Source organism: Telmatherina bonti, assembly GCF_933228915.1.
Source record: "Telmatherina bonti genome assembly, chromosome: 12".
Taxonomy (NCBI): Eukaryota; Metazoa; Chordata; class Actinopteri; order Atheriniformes; family Telmatherinidae; genus Telmatherina; species Telmatherina bonti.
Genome location: NC_136610.1, coordinates 16059687 through 16079686, shown reverse-complemented (window position 1 = coordinate 16079686; position 20000 = coordinate 16059687). Strand labels below are relative to the sequence as shown.

The window sequence follows — 20000 nt, the reverse complement described above, 5'->3', positions numbered from 1 at the left end:
AGAACAGCAGCTCATTTAGCAGCTACAAAGTGTCAGATTATTTTAAGCTCTTCCAAACCGTATCCAGTGTATAACATCTAACTGTGATGCATAAGCCAAAAATGTTACATGTTAACACAACAAACTTTTATTTACTATAATGTTAAAGGGAAAAAAAGACAGAGGCTAGAAAAGCTGGAAGCTACAGCACATTTTCTCTAAAAGGCTTTCTGTTTTCTGAATACGTTTAGTGAATTTAAGTCACATTAAATATAAACTTCCAGGTCTTAAATTGAAAAATCAATCAAGTTGTGTAAGGAAACAGATACTTCCAGGAACATGTGATGGCCCCCCCCTTTACTGCAAGTTAAACAGTGATACAATTGTTATTCTTTTTAAATGAAGATAGTTGAATATCTTGCTTTATGTGCAAACACCCACACGGATACATGCACACAATTGGTAAAAATCATTCTGGTCAGCCGTAAGACCAAACGTGCATTTTCATTTCTGTTAGGCTAAAGAAATGGATACCCTCTCAAGGGGATCTAAGTGTAAGCAAGCTCTGGCAGAGCATATCCAGCATACACCAAAAACCTATTTGTGCTTTGGGAAAAGCCATACATTCTCAAAATAGTGTGTGTTATTGGGTTACTGACTATGTATGCCACTGGCGTAGCATCGTATATCACATCTCAGCATGTGCTAGGTGACATAGTCCAGCCAGTATGAGAAGTCGCAGTGCCGATGATTACTGCGACAGGTGTGTTTTTTATTTGCGACCCTAAATGCATTAGAGCTGGGATATGTCACATCTCTATTTAATAGCTTCTGGTTTTTTCTCACTCTTCTCCAATGGCACATAAAGAAGACACAGAGGTGATTTGATTTCCATTGGCATGCAGGACTTGTGAGCTCGTATTGTAGGCATTTCAGGTAATGAGATCTGAAAGCAAGAAAAATGTGCCCACATAAACTTCATAGGTTAAATATTTCAGAGACGTAGCGCCTTCATTATGTGCCACTTGGGTGACACATGGAGAATAAAGATGATTCTGTTGAGATGTAGCTGACAGCACATCAGTTTAGCTCTGCATTAATGACTTTCAGCTAGTTAACTAGTCCAGTAGTATCACTGATGTGCAGTACATAGTGTAAGCATCAAATTTATTTCATTTGTCTACATAAATATTTATATTGTAATTTACTTTATTTCAGAATCAAGACCAATGATAAATCAAGCAAAAGCTGCTTGAGGGGATATACTGGTACATTGCAGCTTATTGGTCTTCGAACTTTTTCTGCTGGTCAGAATTGTGTCAGACACAGAAAAACTGACACAAAACGAAGATGCAACACTTCCTGATGAGCTTTTAACTTACAAATGCAGAAAGGTGCAGTCACTCTGTAGCAATCTACGAAACCAATATCAAGTTACAGACAAGGGTAACAGATTTTAAACTCCACAAGTGAAAAACAGCACAAGCTAGAAAGAAATATGGTAACATTTGACCTGGAAAACCCCTTAAAATGTTCAGTGTTTAAGGATCGGATTGGGAACACATTGGAGCAAGACCACCACAAATGTATTTCATAACTATAGAATATGAAATGTAGTTTTACATTTCTAAATCTATATTTTGAGGTGCAGTAAGTTCCTTAAACTGAGCTTAATACAAACACACAGATCTCCTTCATTTTTATATTTACTGCTCATACCCCTCAAACTGATTCTGCCTGGCTCTGCTCTGCTCTGTGTGTGTCTACTTGAAACTGTATGAGGCTGTTTACACATCACTAACTTTCACGGCTGCTTTCTAAAATTAGCCTGCTTAATGATGGCTCCTGATAACCATGAAATGTCTCTGCTGCATCAGATGAACCTTGTGGCTCCATTTCACACATGATGGACACTTCAAACCATACTAAGGACAAAACATGACTTAGTAAAATGACACAGCTGAGTTTCTTTGTGCTATGGTGTAAAATATGTAAAGGCTGACCTGTCAGACTTAATAACTCTCAATCAAATGATATGAATGCATTTCTTTAAGTGGAAAATTTCAGTAAAAGAATATTTAAAAAAGGCATACACACACACATATGTATAAAAAAAAAAGAGGGAAACAATCTTAAGAGGCCTCATGCTTCTGTAGTATGTATGACTATATAATTATGAAATAAAACAACAAATAAAAAACAAAAAGAAAGATAGCTTAAATTAACAAAAGAAATGCTGTCTTCCTTTGAAAAATTTACTATATTGTTCATTTCTTTTCATCCAGACAATAACAACCTTTAAAGATGTTAAAGACTAAGTTGCCTCTTGTGGTTATGAGAGGAACTGCACATGGGAAGATGACAAAGATGTCCATGAAGATGCCAGTTGCCTTCTACATAGACTGTGATTTAGCCACAGCCCCAATTTCTTTCCAACGCTGCCAAAAAGCAAGCAGAATAAAAAAATAAATTCCATGAAATAGATGTCATTCTCAGTTCACATGGCTGACGGTGCTGGATTTAGGGGTATGAACTAATGACATACAGAAGTCTTTACAGATTTGAAATTATTTCAAAGCAAAGACATCTCAAATCAAACCCTATTGATATGATTGATTTATTTCTGTATACTCCACTTTGTATGACATTGACTTTGATTACAGCTGTTTACTACACAAGTTTTGAAAGCATTGCTTTAACTTGAAGTGCCTTAGTCTGTTTATAGGATTGTAAATAATGTGGATGCAATTAAATGAATCTAATTCAGATATAACTGAGAATGATTCATGGAGTATAAATGTCCAGAAGGTAGACTGTTAAACATTGCTTCATTACCAGCTATAAGCAGTGTGTTGATTATTAGTTTAGAGCATGTGGTTATTCAGAGGAATTTAATGGTTATTCATAAATCAGACTTCAGTCAATGGTTTGTTTCTTTCCTGCTCCAAACACATTATTTAATAATGTAATGTACATTCAAGACCTAATCCACCGAAATAGATACAGTAGTGAGCTGTATTTATTCTAGGTTCAGCTACGTGTCAGTCAAATGCAAGGTGATTCCCATGAAGTCAATGAACTGAGGAGCGGAACCATTACAGGATCCTTCTCTGTTAAGAGGTGATGACATTTGCCAAGTAATGCAGGCATGCCCACCAGACAGTAATCAAAGTCAACTTAACTCTCTGCCAAGAGTGAGTCTATGTGGAATTCTGGTTTCTATAAGAAAACCAGTGCTTACAGGACAAGTAAGCTTTGTGTAAAGACAGAGCAATGCTGGGCAGGTTTAAAACACTGATGGTTTTAAGTTGATCCAAATATTTTATCAATGAAGCTTATGTTTTACATAAGAACAGTCAGATTTGTTGCAACAAGAACAGTAAGGAATCATGCCAGCAGGTAAAGATCAAACAATCTTTTTGAACTTCTTCTGAACCACTGTGTGACAAACAATTATACGTACATAACTATTATAATATATATATATATATATATATATATATATATATATATATATATATATATAAATAATTCATGTATATATGGACATATACAGAATTCATGTATAGAGGCTAATAAATGAGATATAATACTAAATCTGTTTTGATATCCAATTGTGACATATTAATGGAAAGAATTGTTACCATAAAAAATATCACTTATCACTGATGCATTATTTAACTATAGCCTGTTTGGTTTGGTTAGGTGGGCAAGAAAAAATCTATCAAACACAGGTTTTAAAGTAGCATATAAGGTGTATTCACTGGTTTAACATTTGCAAAACAACTGGTTTAACATGTTCATTTCTTCAAATGAATTAGAACACTTTGATTCTTTTCAAAGAATTACAATGGCATGTTTGTCTGAAGCTACATTTTGTAACCTTTATCTTTTTCAGATAATACGAGAAATGAAAAGCAATGAGAGTTGTTTGCTTTCTTAGAATTTTTTTTCTTCCACCTATAATCCCGATATATACTCTTAGAAAAGCACGAGACAATACAGTGAGAAGAAATGAAGGTATCTAAGCAGATGATGCCACAGTGAACAATAGGTATTTGCTCTGAGAAGTAATTTTGACTCCAGGCCGACACGCTCCACCCTTCAGGCAATGCTGGTACCTCTCTCGGCTCAATCTTTTTTTTAGTCTACTCAGCTTATTTCAAATGTTGCTGCTTTGCTGTGTGCCAGCTAGTTATGTTGTAGCTACTTGGGGCGCTCGGCTCAGTCTGCTGATAACATTCATAAAGTCATTCCTCCAAGGCAGAAACATTGTTTTATGATTTGGGTAATTGCATACCACAGATAAGAGGAAATGAAAGAACGGAAATTAAGCATGACAGAAATGGTTTCTTCATGGATTTTGGTTGTGAAAGACACTCATGGTATAATGATTTTCACAAACTGCATGAATTTGGAAACTGTTACAAAAAGCAGTTACCAGGAACTATTGGAAAGCTGAAGACAAGCTGATGGTGCAGCATGCTGACAATTTTTATTTGGAAAGTAATACGACTTTGCAAAATAGACTTCTTTAAAGCTGGGGTAGGTAATCTTGCTCAGACATTTTTTTTTCACTCTAGATGAAGTGGTTCACAGTGGTGTAAAAAGTAGAAGTAGAAAGTCAAAGTCCTATCCAGCAGCTTTTTCCAACCAGTCACTAAGCTAGGTGAATGTAATCAGCTCAGCTCCACTGCAGGTAGACGAGCCTGTTAGTGAAAACACCTGTTCTAAATGCATCAGTAGATCCAAAAACATGGCAGGAATTCTAGTTTATTTTTACTTCTACTTTCATTTTATACACCTCTGGGTTCATCTTCCTGATAGCAGTCTGTACATTTTCAAGACCCCTCAGTTTACTGTAAAACTGTAAAAACTCTGACTAATCATAACGTTCGGGCCGATTTGAAGTTGTTCATTTTTTATATTTCGTAAGCTTCTTCACGGCCGAAAAGAAGGCAAGAAGGATTTTCCGACCTAGCTCGGTTTATTTGCCTCCTCCCACTAAACAGTTAAGAAAGAGAAAATCGTTTATTGGAAAAAGCTGTGAACGAGAAAAGCATTCGGAGAGTGCAAACCTCCGCCACGGCCTTTAAAACATTCCTGGATCCAAACAGTGATCCAGATTACCACCATAATTAATCCTGTTCTCATTTTCACATTTCGAACAACTTGCGAAAATGTAATTAAAAATTAATTTAAAAAAAAAAAAAAAAAAAAAAACTTCCTTGGCGGAGGTAAGAAAAAAGCCTTGGATCATGCAAGGAGCAAAACCAGAAGGGGGGGAGCCAAGACAGGGTGCTACTTTCAAATCTTGCTAGCTCCCCAACATTACCTAACCTAGCTTTAACTGCAGCAGATGGAAGCAGGGTAATGAATCCTTAAAACACAGGGCACATGAAAACTTGGAACAGGACAGACAACTAATATGTTTTATTAATAAAAATCTGATCCGTTAATTCATTGACATTAATCTGTTTTTTTTCACTAACACTTAGAAAAACTTGGCCAAAACAAGTGCAGCAGTAGCTAGTTAGCAGCTACTTCCAGCTTTGAAGTTAAAATGCTGCCACGTTTGAAGAAAAACTTTTTCATTATTTTTTCATTTAGCTCCATCCAAGCTTTAAATGTTAAGAAAATCTTGTTTTTAAAGTGCCACTCACAAGCTCCAGATTGACTGAAACAAAACTTTTGATTTCTTTGCTTTTACTTGGGCTTGCTTGGTTTTTCTTCCCTAATAGTCTGCTAGACAGACAGAGCCTTTGCTAAAGTGGTTCCCACTCAGATGTCCGAGATCTGTGGCATCTGTGTTCTCTTTTAATAACCAGCTGAAAACCAATCTTTTATTTTAAATCTAGCTTTTGTTGATTTTTATTTTGTTATATTTTTATCATTTATTGTTTCTCACAGATTTGGTTTTTGCTATTGAGTGGACTGGTCATGAAGTTTATCTTCTGTGTAAGGCTGCATGAGCAAAAAGGGAGGAGAAGAAAGACAGCTCAAAAATATTCTACAATTTCACCCCAACCAGATTTCCGGACTATACAGCTCATTCCTTTGCAATTTTAGTGAATTTTAGCATGCTGCTGACAAAGTCTCATATATGGAGGATGTTTTAGAAGAACAGAGAGGAAAACCAGAGTAAGTATGGTAAATATTGAAAGCAACAAATATGAATTTATGCACTAGACTTGGAATGCGATTGAGGGACTTGATCCTAATAGGGGTTACAGCAGACCCCCTATTCAAGTTACCTGAAAATTTACTTGGAATAAATCTAAATCTTTCCACTGGATAACTAAATTTGTTAATGTGTCACCTGAGCTAAACTGTGAAGGCATGGGCGTTGTTATCACTGCTTTGTTCATTAACTGGCACCTCAACAAAGTAAGCCTAAATTTGAATTCCAGCCCAGAGCTCTTGCTGCATCTCATCCCTCTCTGTCTCTCTGACTACTTTCCAGACACTGTTCAATAAAGCCCTCTAGAGCCCCAAAATTTTGCTTTTTGGAGACCAAATTATGACCACTTCATCATTGTTGTTTCCATTATTCCATGCTCAAAGTCTCCTTCAGGACTGCACAACTTGCCAAACACTGATACAGCCTGTTGTCTGTGGAGATTATGCTCTATATTACGGGTTACACCTCTGACCCAGATCCCTTGAAAACTCCCTTGTTTTGTGACAGACAGTGGAGTGGCTGCCTGAAATGACAAAGAGCAGGCAGGCAGTGGCACGCTTTGCTTGCCAAATACAGCACTCTGTGTTAAAATAGTGCTGAGAAGGTAAACCTGGGTTCCCCATTCTGGAGGGAGAGTTTGATGGGAAAAATCTTTGCCTGCCAGCATATTTGGACCTGCCTGTTATCAGTATTTTACATTTTAAAAAAATCACCAGTAAAAATATTTTAGAATAATTTACTGTTATTTTTGCACTGACATTAACTGATTGTTTACATGTCTTCACTAAGAAAATACACCCCGTCCTAAAACTGGAAGTAAGCAAGTATAACTGTTTTCACAACAGTTATACTTGCTGCCCTCTTGGTTTCATATTAAGTTTATTGAGCATCTAAACCATTCATTCTCTTTGATGGTTTCAGTTCAACAAAGCATACAGGCTATTATAGAACTGCACACCACAGTAGCACATAGTGCTGCATTCATTTATTTCAGCATCAAAGTAAAAATCTTTTAAAGGAAACAAGCTTACCCAGGGAAGCAGGTTTGGGAAACATCTGACCTGTGTTAGAGAATGAGTGGAGATGCCAAACCAAGCTAGTTTTCCTTTGCTGGTTTAAGAGCCATATTGTAACTTTAAATTGAAACATAGAGTTAGGCACTATGGAGGAAACCACTTAAAATAACAGAGGAAATGTGAATGCCATCTGGCTACATTTGTAGCTGCTGGCAGAAAAGCCTTAACCCTATATAAATCACCATGTTTGGTCTTGGCAGGATAAATTTTTCAACAGTTGGCTGAGAAGGGAAACAAAAGGTTTTTAATGTTGTATTCTGAACAGTGTAATCTGAGTTGACAAAGTGGCACAGTGACATAACACATTTGTAAGAGAGTATTTCTATCAGAAGTTAAATGATTTGGTGGTTTGAGGATAAAATGCTGTTTGTGGCATGGCCAACAGTATTTTATGCTGACTGTGTTTGGTACAGAGAATGTAAAATATTAACAAAGGAAGATGCAAATTTAGGAAACTTGTAGCGTCATAAAGACAGTTAAGTCCTCGGCAAACTTCTGACCATATCTATAATCAAGTCATAGCTGAAAAGGGGGTTCATTTGAACTGTGGAATGCATCTGGTTCCTATAATGTAGAATATCTACAGACGGGTGACAAATTAAAGGAAAACCCTGAACCCCTGACCCCTACAGTGAGGGGATTCCAGGGGCTCTGGTATGCCGTGGGGGGTCATTTGGCTGACATGGTTTGGCTCCATTTGTCTACTTAGAGAGGGAGAAAGAGAGATCACCACAAATCAGTGTAAAGGTGCTTTATCCAATGATGAAACATTTCTGAGTGTGAGTAGAGTTTCCTCTGCTTGGATTACAGTGGCCCCATCCGTAAGGCACCAGGGGTCATGTGGAGATTTGATTAATATGGAAATGATGTGAATCATATGTTGTGGTTTCCTCCATCACTGGATCTCAACACAATTGGCCACCTATGAAAAAATTTGGAATTGATAAATCCGGTGGCAGATGACAGAGATCTCCAAAAGTAAAAAATGAAAATATGGAATGAAAGAAAGTTTTTTAAAAGAATTGTGTTCACTTTCTCAGCAGAGACTTGGAAGATCAATGCCAAGCCACTAGGGAGCTTGCCTAAAAGAAGCCCAACACTTTAGTAAGATATTTAATTGGCAGTGTTTAAAATAAATTTTTCGTGTCATTACATTGCTTTTGAATCACCCTTCTGTCACCACCGTGCCACTTCTTGTATTTAAGTCCCTCTCTTTCAGTGCAGAGCTGCCTTTTGTTAATTTATTTCGGATTTGTAAAAGTGTTCTACCAATTATAGATTGTCTCGGCTTCTTTACAAGTGTTTCCTGAAATATAAATTTGTTTCCTCAAATAGGAATTTTTTTTTTTTTTTTTTTTTGTTTGTTTTTTCTGAAATGTATATTTGTTACCTAAAAATGTAAAAATGTTTCTTAAAATATAAATTTGTTTTTTAAGTCTGTATGTTTCCTAAAAAGCAAATTTGTTCTTTTTATTTAAATTTGGGTTTTTTTTTTTATTTAAACTTGGTTTTTGAAAGTGAAATTTGTTTTTTATATTGTGAATTGGTTTTCAGAATGTAATTTTGTTTTTGAAGTTTGAAATGTGTATTTCAATTTTTTTCTTTTTTTCTTTTGCACTTCCCAGCCACCATAAATCTGTGATCATTGGCAGGTCTACTAAAATAGGTTGAGGTATCGGAATACATTACATAAAATGACCCACATAACCAAAAAGTGGAGTAATATCATGTGACTTAACGTGGCATGCTATTCATGGGGAACTTCATAAGGCTGATTCCATGACTTGTCTCAGATCGATGCCTAAATATACAATCATCAGAAGTTCAAACTCTTATTCAATACATTGTTCTCATCAAAATGTTACCTTGGAGTTATATAGTTTACTTTTCTTAAGTTTTAACTTAGAGGGAGAAACACTTCAGCATTTTAGTTGTCAGTCATCTTGTCAGTCAAATGAAGATGAATAGGATTTGACAGGCGAGCCTTATGACCGGTTAACGTACTTTCCATTACAGCTGAAATAGTCATGATTCCTAATAAGACCACCCAGCCTCTTTCCTGTTTGTTTAAATCCCCACTGCAAATGTCTTATTTGTCTACATCATAATCTAATGAATGCACAATGCAAACTCTGTCCTCGAAAGTATGTATACGTGGTACATTGCACATGTTCCCCATAGGCCTATGACCTTTTTAACCCTAGTCCTCCCCCTAATCTCATAATCTTTAGCGGAACATCAGCTTCTGTGATCATTGGCAGGTCTACTGGGGTGCATGCCTTCCTCCAGCGGTGCTATGTGGGAATATAACAGGTAATCCTCATTTTCTACAAATATCTACAGCTGAATTTTGTTGATGAAATCTGGGACTTTGCTGATGGGTGGGCTAGTTTTGGATAAAGCCATGGCCTTGTCGAGGAAAAAGAAGAGAAACCATGTGAACCAGGGAGGTGATATGAAGAGGCAGCTCTTGAGATAACCTGAGCGATTTAGGAACTAATATGCAACTTCAGCTGAATATGCAATGCTGTCTCCTCTGCCAGAACATCACTGCCTTACATTAGATGGCAATGTGATTACTTTGGTATTAAAAAAAAACAAAACACCACAATATAATGAGGCAAGTATATACAGGCCGTTAAGTAATGAGCATGGAAACAGGGCGATGTGTAATTTTGTATAAAAGTCTATTCTCTTTGACAATATTTATTGACTTTATCCTGTTTTCTACCACCATCAAAAGTGCTGGGAATCCATTGTAACTCAACATGTGCTGCTGATTTGCATCTGTAAATGCCTAAAGGAATAAAAAAGAAGAATGTTCCCTGCATCACATTTTCTGGTGCTATACTGTATATTCTAGACTAAAAAGATAAACTTAAACAGATGAGGCCTTTAACACTGGAGCTAAGGCGTAGGTTTGCATATTCATTAGGGACGTGTTCCAAACAATGTTTTGAAAGAACAGCATTTTCCCTGCCAATTTTTGAGCAAACCCCTAAATTCATTACTTTTGGAGTGAAGTCATAACAAATAGTTCCAATGTTAGGTTGCAGAGCCTATCTCTCCATGGTGACTGACTTAAACATGCTAGCTGTGGTTAGCTAAAAGGGAGGAGGCTATCTAAAGGCGTGCTATGTGCAATCATTATATCATTATGAGAGAGGTGAGAGATGATAGGTGTGCTAACAAGTGCAAGTTATCAAATCTGTTTGTATGAAAGATGTCAAGCATGGAAAGACATATCCCCAGCTGAGTTCCCTTTCTGCTGTAACTCTAAGCAAACATTACTTAGTTTGGTCCATGCCAACCAATTTTTAATGATATACAGTATGTATCATGTTGCTAGCAGATAAAAAAAAAGTTGCATCAGTTTGGTTTTTTGCAGCCCAGACCACAAGAAATACTGATGGTAAACAACTACCACAGACCAACAGTTCATGCTAAAATAACAAAAGAAAGGTTTAGATTATGGTAAAAGAAAATAAGACAAAAAACAAAAAGAAAGCAAGAGTAGAACAATGATGTTGACAATTTAACTAAAGCCACAACTGTGTTTTTGGATGAAGTCATAATCAGGCATATTCTCAAACTAGACATTTTGTCAAAGCTGGTGGTGTTTCGGATGTGCACAGTCTGTCCTTTACTTATAAAACCCTGAAACAACAGTGTCATTCGGACAGAGACGTTCTAAGAACTGCGTTCTGAGAACTAATAGCGTTCTAAGAACTGTCCTTCGCCAGAGAACCGTGTCACTTTGCATTCGGACATGAGTCGGAGACCCGATCGCTACCGATCTGACGCAACCATCTGCGACAGTGACGTGTTATTTTAGCGCCACTCAGCAACAAAACAAACCGCGAAGAGGAAAACACCACAAAGGAGCAAAAATGGAGAGCGACAAGGCCATCGTGTTCTTTGTGTGCTTTCGAACCCCCTCTGGATTTCCTCGGCTGAAAAAACGGCCAGCAGGGCTCTGACTTCGTCGTCCGTCCACTTATCAGCTGCGTTCTCCATGCTTCTGTAAACAGTGGTTTTTAAAACTGGCGGGGTCTGACGATGCGGAAATTAAGTAGCGGCGCTCAGCGCGAGGGCGTAGCTATCACCTACGTCAGCCTGCTTCGTCAGATGCGTTCCTACAGAACTAAGGAAAGACCCGGAAGTTGAGTAGGCGCTGAAATGGTTATAGGAACTCAGGGGCATGGTCCCTAAGTTCCGATCTGTCCGAATGCGCCAAAGAACTGAAAAGGTTACAGGAACGTCAAATGGTTCCTACAGTGGGAAAGAGGCTAATGAAGACATCAACAGCAAATGCAATGGCAGCCTTCTCATAACAGTGGGTGGAGGTACGGTGAGGTAAGGGACATTTCCAGAGAAGTAGTAGGTCATGGTGATGATTATGGTAATACGCTGTCACTTTCATGACATCACTTGCTTCATTCAAACAACTGTCTGATTACAACCATCACTGTATAATAACTATTATGGAAATTTTTCTGGACCATTACTGGGACCCTCCAACAGATCCATCATGAACACTCAAGCAGTGCACCAACCATTAATGGAGGACATCACTAGTGTAACATTATCATTAGGACTGCCTGCATTGCAGAGTGAAATTACTGCAATACTAAAAGGTCTGGACAACTGTATATTGAAATGATTGTTGTTTAATAATTTTTCAGAGAACATTGTGAACTGTTCAGAAAACTGATCCAAGCAGGACTGAGACAACTATTGTATGGCTGCTTCACTGATATGCACATCTCCTGACTTTTAATTCCCCCTGCTTTTTGGCCAGATTTAGGCATCACAACAACTTGGTTAAGTTTAGCCAACACAACTTCCTAGTTTGGATATGTCAATTAAACTAGGTTGTTAAGCACCAAAACTAGTAGTTTAGGTTTATCAAATGATTGTTTATTTAAGCACTAATTCATGATGTCAATCGGGAAGATTGGCTAATGATGCAGGAACAAATAGCTTCAATGTTTGTACCTTGCAATAGTATGATTAAAGCCTACCCTGATATATGTTTGCTAATCTAAGTAGGTCTGACAACATACCAGTATTCTATGACATGAGAGCACAAATAGGCTGGAAACATAATGAGAAATTTGAAGTATAAAAATTAGTTTCTAAAATAATTGGTTTAGTTTTATGCTTGTTCAATTGACAGCCAAAAGAATTTTTTTTCTTCCATAATAAATAAGCATTTAACCAAAGGGTGTAATGAGAGTCAGAGTAGATAGTCAATCTCAATTCTATTTCCATTTTATGTTGCAGTTTAGTACAACTAGGAATCTCATTTAAGACACTTTTTTCTAATAATCATGAAACATTAGCCATATGCTGAACACATGCCACATATGCAATACCATAGATTGGATTGGGTGACAAAAAAAATAAAGTTTATATCTCTGATGATCACAGTACAAAAAATTAAAATATGAGAATTCATGTCCACTCATTTCTTACTTTTATGAAAACAACCTGTAGTGACTGATATTTATGTGCACAGCACACAGTCTCAAAGGGAGATGGTCCCATGTGATATCTTATGGAGTCATCAGCAGCCACTTGCCAAGTTTAATACGACTGGGGACCGTAACTCACCAAGCAACTACTACTACTATAAAAGCCAGACAGATCTGGCTCTCTCCCAGTCATCAGATCGATATCACATTGTCTCACAGAGCATCAGCAGTCAAGCGCAGCAGTACACTGAACACTCAGTCTCTTCAGTCAAAGGTCACAGAAGAAGACCTGGCCGGCTTTGCCCTCAACTAACATGTGACCACAGCTTTCAGGAGTTCTTTGACAGTTTAACGTCTTTTCCTCACCTCCCTACCTCCTAGCTCACCACTTTTCATCCTTTGCCCCCTCCATCTTCTCTACTGTTTTCCTTTCTCAGTTGTCCTGATTAAACCTGGAGTTCCCAACGGGAGGCTCCGATTTCCCAGCCCCGACTGTTACTGTAGTAAAGTCAGCTATGCATGTCTTCACAAAAGTTCTAGTCAAACCTAGTAGTTATAGAAATCTGAGAAATAAATAGTTTGACCAGTGCAGCATGTGCAGCATAAAGGCACAAATGGTTAGCGAAAGTAAGAGGCATCTTTGTCTTCTTATGCTGTGGTTCAGTGCTGCCAAAATTATACTTTGTTAAACTGAGTCATTTATTGCACTTAATTTATCATCAAAGAAAGCATCATCATTATTAAGTTCCTTAGACACACAAACCATTAAAAATGTTCTTTATAGGGTTGGCTGGTAGTGAAATTCCATTTTCTAGCACAAGATTTGCTGGTCAAGTGATAGGCACATAAAGTGACAAACATGTTGACCAAAGTCAATTGAAGAAATAAAGCTCATTTCAACCAAAACTATCTATATAAGGAGTCTTTGTAGAACTGTATAAAACAGTTTTAGTTAGCTGGTGCATGCAGAATGAGAGAATTCAGAAGAGTTTATGGTCTTTGCTATTTTTTAATGTTCTAAAAGATACCCAGTGTGATGTGTGCACTCCCTCTTCCCACAGTAACAAAGATCCTAGCTGTTAAATTATCCATGAAGACAAAAATCATTGCAGGGTAATTATTTACCAACCCCCCACTTCAGATACATATGTCACCAACGTGACTCCATACATTACGCTGAAAAGGTACATTTCTGAATTGATGAATTTCAGTGAAGTCAGTTCAGAAGGTGAGTAAATTACATGGCCGGGAGCTACTACTGCTGAATGAATGGAGCCTTTTTTTTTATGATCACAGGGAAAACTTCTCCCAGGGGACGTGGAATTTCAGGAGGGTTTCCCCCTTAAACATGCCTACACGGTTATACTTTAAAAGCAAAAGGTAATTTTGCACTTCCTCTCGGATAATGCTCTCTGAACTCACTGAAACGCAACCATTCATGCAATCCCACATGTGCACTTTTAAAAGAGTGAGTCTAAATCCAGAAAGAAGGAGCCTTTTGTAATCTGGGGTGAGTAATTGCCAACTTGGCTTGAATGACACAAAACTCAGCGTAAACTCACCGTTTTGCTCCTTTACACTTGGGAGATGAAATTTGGTGACATGACTCGATTCAGCCTCGGTGCCATATTGTTGGAGAAGCGATGCAAGGAGGAGTATTAATGGAAGGATCATTTGGATGAGTGGTAGTTGGCGATCACAAAGCGCTGTAGACTGGATGGTTTGTATCACCACACGCGCGCGTCGTTTACAGGACACCAGTACTGTTTTGGACACATTTGTAGAGGACAGAGGCTGAGTAAAATCCACATAATCTTAATCATGAGTCCCTCCGGCAGAAAGTGAAACTTTAACTCGGTGAATGGGAAGAAATTCGCTCTTGATCGCTCAAACCTGCCTCTTCTGTGCGGTGGAAGTGCGCACCTGTTGGTTCTCTGAAAAGTAGGAAACTTGAGTTGAGAAAAGTTTGGCTTTGAGCTGTTACAATTCTGGCTTCAGCTGGAAAGTCGTCCATATGCACGCATATTATCTACGGTACGAGATCTTGAGTTAGTTTAAGCATGTTGGCTCAAATGCGCGGCCACGGCTCGTTCTTCTCTCCGTCACGTAAATCCCAGCAGATCTTTTACGCATTAGAGGAAAAGCTCACACACGGAGACAGCAAGGGAGTCCAGCAACCTGATATAGTCTGTACCCAGAAAACCATCCACAACAGCGAGACGAGTTCTGTTGTCTGGCGGAGTCTGGAATCTTAACTTGGAGACTTGGATAAAATATCGCAGCGAGGACGGGGTTGGCTTTTTGGAGACTGGCAACTGACGGCACAACAGGTGCTATACATAAAGCACAACTTCCCAGCAGAGGAAACTCCCAGGATGTTAACCATTCCGTTGCTGTCTGATATAATGATGTGTTATACAGTTTAGTTTTGTTTCCACTGTTGGAATCGCTTCGCGTTGGATGGAAACTTTTTAACATCTATAATCAGCTCAGTTTTTAAGGGAACAGGGTTAATACCAACTTATTCTTAAAATAACTTTGAAAATGCCTACCACACTATTAATAATGACTTATATTAATGCAATAAATAAATAAATAACTTTATTTATTTATTTTTTATGTACTTCTTTCTTTCTTTCTTTTCTTTTTATTTATTTATTTTTAAAGAAACAGCTTTGTGTTTTCACTGCCTCTGTGTGTATCACAGTTAATCCTTCTCTGCCAATGTTCATGAATATCCTTTTCTCCCTCTTCTCATCAGGTCTGGTTCCAGGATTTGTGGCCCAGTTACATTTTCAGCCAAATGCACCCAAGTCCATTCAACTTCATAACGTATACATGGTTAAAGAGTCCAGGGTACAAAGTCACATCAGGGGTTCATGATTAAAAGTGAAACTTTCCACAAAAACAAATGCTGAATCAAACTTAAATCTGGGTTGATTGTTAAAAAGACTTATTCATCTGTCCCTGTAGAGAATTGTAATATAAATGCCCACCTAAAACAAAACTCTTTGTCATGCTGTGTGCATTCTGCCCAGATCTATCTGTGGAAGGAAATGTTTAAGGGCTTCTCAATTTGTCAAATCAAAGCATAGACATCACTTGCAAGAAACCTCCCTCCTGTTCCTAATTTCCTTTTCTCCCCAGCACAGTGTAGTACCTCATCAACTGTGTTTTATGTGGTTCCTCCCATCCTATTGTTGGCTAAATCCACCAGTTCATTCCCCTGCTGTATGGTTAAGTCTGCTGCAGCACAGACACAACAATCAAAGCAGAGCTGGAGACATATTGAACCCATTGAGCCAGACACATGATGCAATGCTGGAGCAATTTACCCCCAGTCTCACATAGCTTAGGAACTGCCACCACCTCGAAGAGAGTGTGGAGCAAGCACCGCTGCAGCATTAAGGTATGAAGGGAGATTTTATTGGTTTTAATCAAAGTTAATGGTTGAGGAAAGAAGCTTGGGGCATTGATTCAGTCATTTCATAATTGCACTGCCCCCGTGGAGAGGGGCATATAGAGGTCTTCATGTGCTTGCTGCAAGGGCCAAGGCCCTTTGTGTAAAGGAGAGTATCACATTCCAGCTCTGCAAGGGTCTGCAGCAGATGTCAGCACTTCACATTGTGGAATCCCTCTCTTTTTATCTCGCACACACGCACATGTACACACACTCATTCTCCCCATGAGGTTTTGTCTGCAAAACGCTGGGTATTTTGTCTCGTCCACATTTGATCGCCACTTCCACGGTGGTCTTGTGAAACGTGGAGGCTTTGATACAAGGAAATAAAATGAAAAGAGGAAATTAGTAACAAAGTAAACAGCTTGGGTCACAGCTTACATGCATAGACATGCCAGCCTGGAGGAGGGCTCTCTGTGTCCACTGAACTCTCTGGAGATAGAAATATGTTCGAGGGAGAATTCACAGCCATCAGCTCATTGATAAATGCCAGGACATATACTGTCAGACAAGCAAATGCTCTCCACCGATTCGCCTGTAAATGAAACAACACAGCTGTCATATTCTCTGCAACAAAGCAGTTTTGTTTAGTAAAAAAGACAAATATCAAATCCAGGGCATTTCTGGGTAAAACAATGATCCAATGGTTAGGTGAGTAATCATGCTCTTACAGTGCTTTACCTATAAGTTTATTATCACACCATTACATTAGTGGGATCCTGATTCTCTTTTCATGACTGAGATTTGGGAAGTGTTGTCTCATGGTAATCAATTGCCCCTGACTGCACTTGGCTTTGAAACCAGAGCCCCCTGGTGGTGCCCTTAAGGCCTACAGGCATCCCGTTGCCCTTCGCCTCACTTATGCCACTCAGCTGTTGAAATTGTTCTGATCAAAACAAAAGTTGTTTTCATTCCGGTCTGGGAAGCATATTTCATCCTGTGATTCAAAATATTTCCTGGATCAAATACTCTCCAGCTGTCTTCTGATGGAACCATTCATCCATTGTCTGATCCGCTTATCACATTTAGGGTCATGCAAGGGGCTGAAGTCTTCATCTTCAAGCATATTTGATTTCTATCTCCAAAAACACTCATCATTGCCATCGTAAAGGCGGCTCTAGACAGTTGTTTTTCACTGCCTGGTTTGCTCTTGCCATTCACAGCTGAGGGCTCACGGCTTCTGCAAAGTAAAACTAGAGGGTTTCACAAAGGCAATAACCTTTAAGTAATTTATTATTCAGCCTGGAAATTCAGGATTCTCTATGTTTAACCTTTTCCTGGTATGGTAACTATCCACGTGTTCACATTAATATGATGTATTATGCAGTATACTGCAGTGAAATCACTTATACTCCAGATTTTAAAAGGCCTTCATCTTATAGAATATTGAAATAAAAAACAAAACAAAAAAAAAAACAAAAAAAAAACCTTTTTTTAATTTCATATTTTCATATACAGGCGGCTGAAATGAGTTTCCTCTGCAGGGTGGCCGGGCTCTCCCTTAGAGATAGGGTGAGGAGCTCGGTCATCATGGAGGGGCTCAGAGTAGAGCCCCTGCTCCTATGCATTGTAGAAAAATCAGAATATGAAATGTGCATCTTCATGTTTTCACAGGAAATGCAGGCATGATGTTTTGCCTTTTCATTGGAGCTGCACAATAAATCGTTTGAACATCGTCAACACAGTGAACGTGTGGGCTATCGTCATATCCCAGATCCTGCAATGCAGGACCTGTTAATGAACTCAAAAATGTTCATTTGTCCATCTGTGCATCTTGACCTGCAGATGCGGATGGGGAGTCTATTTATTTTTGTTTACAACTGCTCCGGTGTGGGCAGTCATAAATGATGCTCGATTGAACGAAACATTTGCTAAGGACCTAACACAATAAAACCAAACAGTAAAAGAGCAGTTTTTAAAAAAGTCAAATATAGACCAAAACTATAATTGTAACATCCACAAAAAGAGGTAAGATCACTGCAGGTTAATTGTCAACAAGATGGTCGAAGTGCAGCATAACTTAAAGTGGCATTCAAGTCACCTATTAAAAATTCCTGTATTTTTTCATACAGCAATATGTATCGCCGAGTAACAAAATATCCCAATGTACGTTTTGCTTCAATATTGTGTAGCCCTACTTTACTCAGTCTTTAGCAGGAAACTGCAGCACTTTACACAGTGGGTCCATTTCAGTTGTGAGATGGAGTTAAATTAGCTTAACTAGTCATTATTGTCCAAATCAAGTAGTTATAACTGGTTATGATAGTAAAGAGTCACTTTTACATAATACTACACATGTGTACACTATGTTATGTTGGATCTAAATGATTAAATCACCACCCAGCTCTTTATCATAGAACTATACCGTAATAAGGAGAAAGCATACTTGTGCATTAACTTTAAATTGAACAAACAAAAACTGAATGAAAAAACTGGAGGACCTCTCACATGTATACATGCATTACACTTGAAATAACTAGACGTCATACCAGAAACAGCATAACCAGTAAAACATATAAAGCAAGAAATAAAGCAGTTTTGCAAATTCTACATATCTTGCTGTTCTTTGTTTTATCATAATCCTTGATTTACAGCTTTTCATAGTGTCATTTACTCTGAAATTCAGATGATCACTGTTTCTTTCTCTTCCAAGCAATTTGTCTTGTCATAAGTGGTTTGGTGAAAGAGCTTTCCAACTCTTTTGAAATAAAAACAAACATCTTATTAAGCAGCACATAGTGAGAAAAGATGTTCAGCAATGTGTCTGTAGAAGCAGAACAATGGATCCATGCCCGATCTTATAACACAACGGGTTATATCAATCCAGTCAGACATGTTCCTGGATCAGCACGGTACTGTGTGTCACATCCATGGTTTAAAGTCATCCAGAGAACATTTTTCCAAACAACATAAAGATTCTTTCTATTTGGCTGCTTGCCTCTTTAATGAAACAGCAGAACAATGACCTGTTACATAAATCCTTAATCTCTATGCATATGGAGCTGATTAATTTGTGTATGCAAATGGGAATACCGTGTCAGTTTCTATTGGGATTAATGTGGAAAGGTCATCAGCGCTGTTTGACATGACATGATGAATGAGGTGTAGCTCAAGTTTTGGGGGAAATGTGTTTGGTTGTGTTTGGTTAGGGATTTTATTTGCAACATGAGAACAAAAGATTACACTCTTTTACCGTTTTTTTTTCATAAGTTTTCATCAAGTGAATGAAATATTACACAAATATTTCTGTGGATATTTTACCATCATGTGAAAAAAATGTAGTGACTGCAACTGAACTGATGCACATGTTCTTTTTAAAAGGAAGACATTTGCAAATCTGAGCAATGCAAAGAAATGGGAATGTTAGAAAACTAAATAAAAAGTACAGCCCTAATTCCAAAAATATATTTCATAAAAAATATATTTAATTCAGACCAGAACATATAAAACATGTAAGAAGTTTAAGTATTATTTGACTTTATAAGGAAATATCAAAATCAACTTAGATTTCAACTCATAAGAAAATTATTGAACAACATTATAAACTGACCATGAGGAAGCATGTAAAAAGAGAACAGTAGGGCCAAAGAAAGACCTTGTGGGGCTAACCCAAGAACTATTAAGGTACAGTCTCAAAGACATTGTTCTGTGGAGGACAAGTTTATGACCAGATGTTAAAATGATCAATATTTACACAACTTTATCAATACTGAACCTGTTTCTAATCCTCTGTGCTGCCAGTGCTGCACTTCCACTACTGACTCTATTTCTAAAAAGAACTAATCACACCATCATTAAGTGTTGTGTGAAATCATCAACAATGCGAC

The 20000-nt window shown here is 38.0% G+C and overlaps 1 protein-coding gene across 1 annotated transcript in view; it reads right to left on the bottom strand.

Annotated features, from left to right (window-relative positions):
• pdgfc (platelet derived growth factor c) overlaps positions 1–14806 on the bottom strand; it is a 56514-nt gene extending 41708 nt beyond the window's left edge. The window contains exon 1 of the mRNA XM_079249533.1: positions 14276–14806. Within this exon, the coding sequence (XP_079105659.1) occupies positions 14276–14387 (112 nt within the window). The 5' untranslated portion in view covers positions 14388–14806. The remainder of the gene's footprint in view (positions 1–14275) is intronic.
• Positions 14807–20000: the final 5194 nt, after the last annotated feature.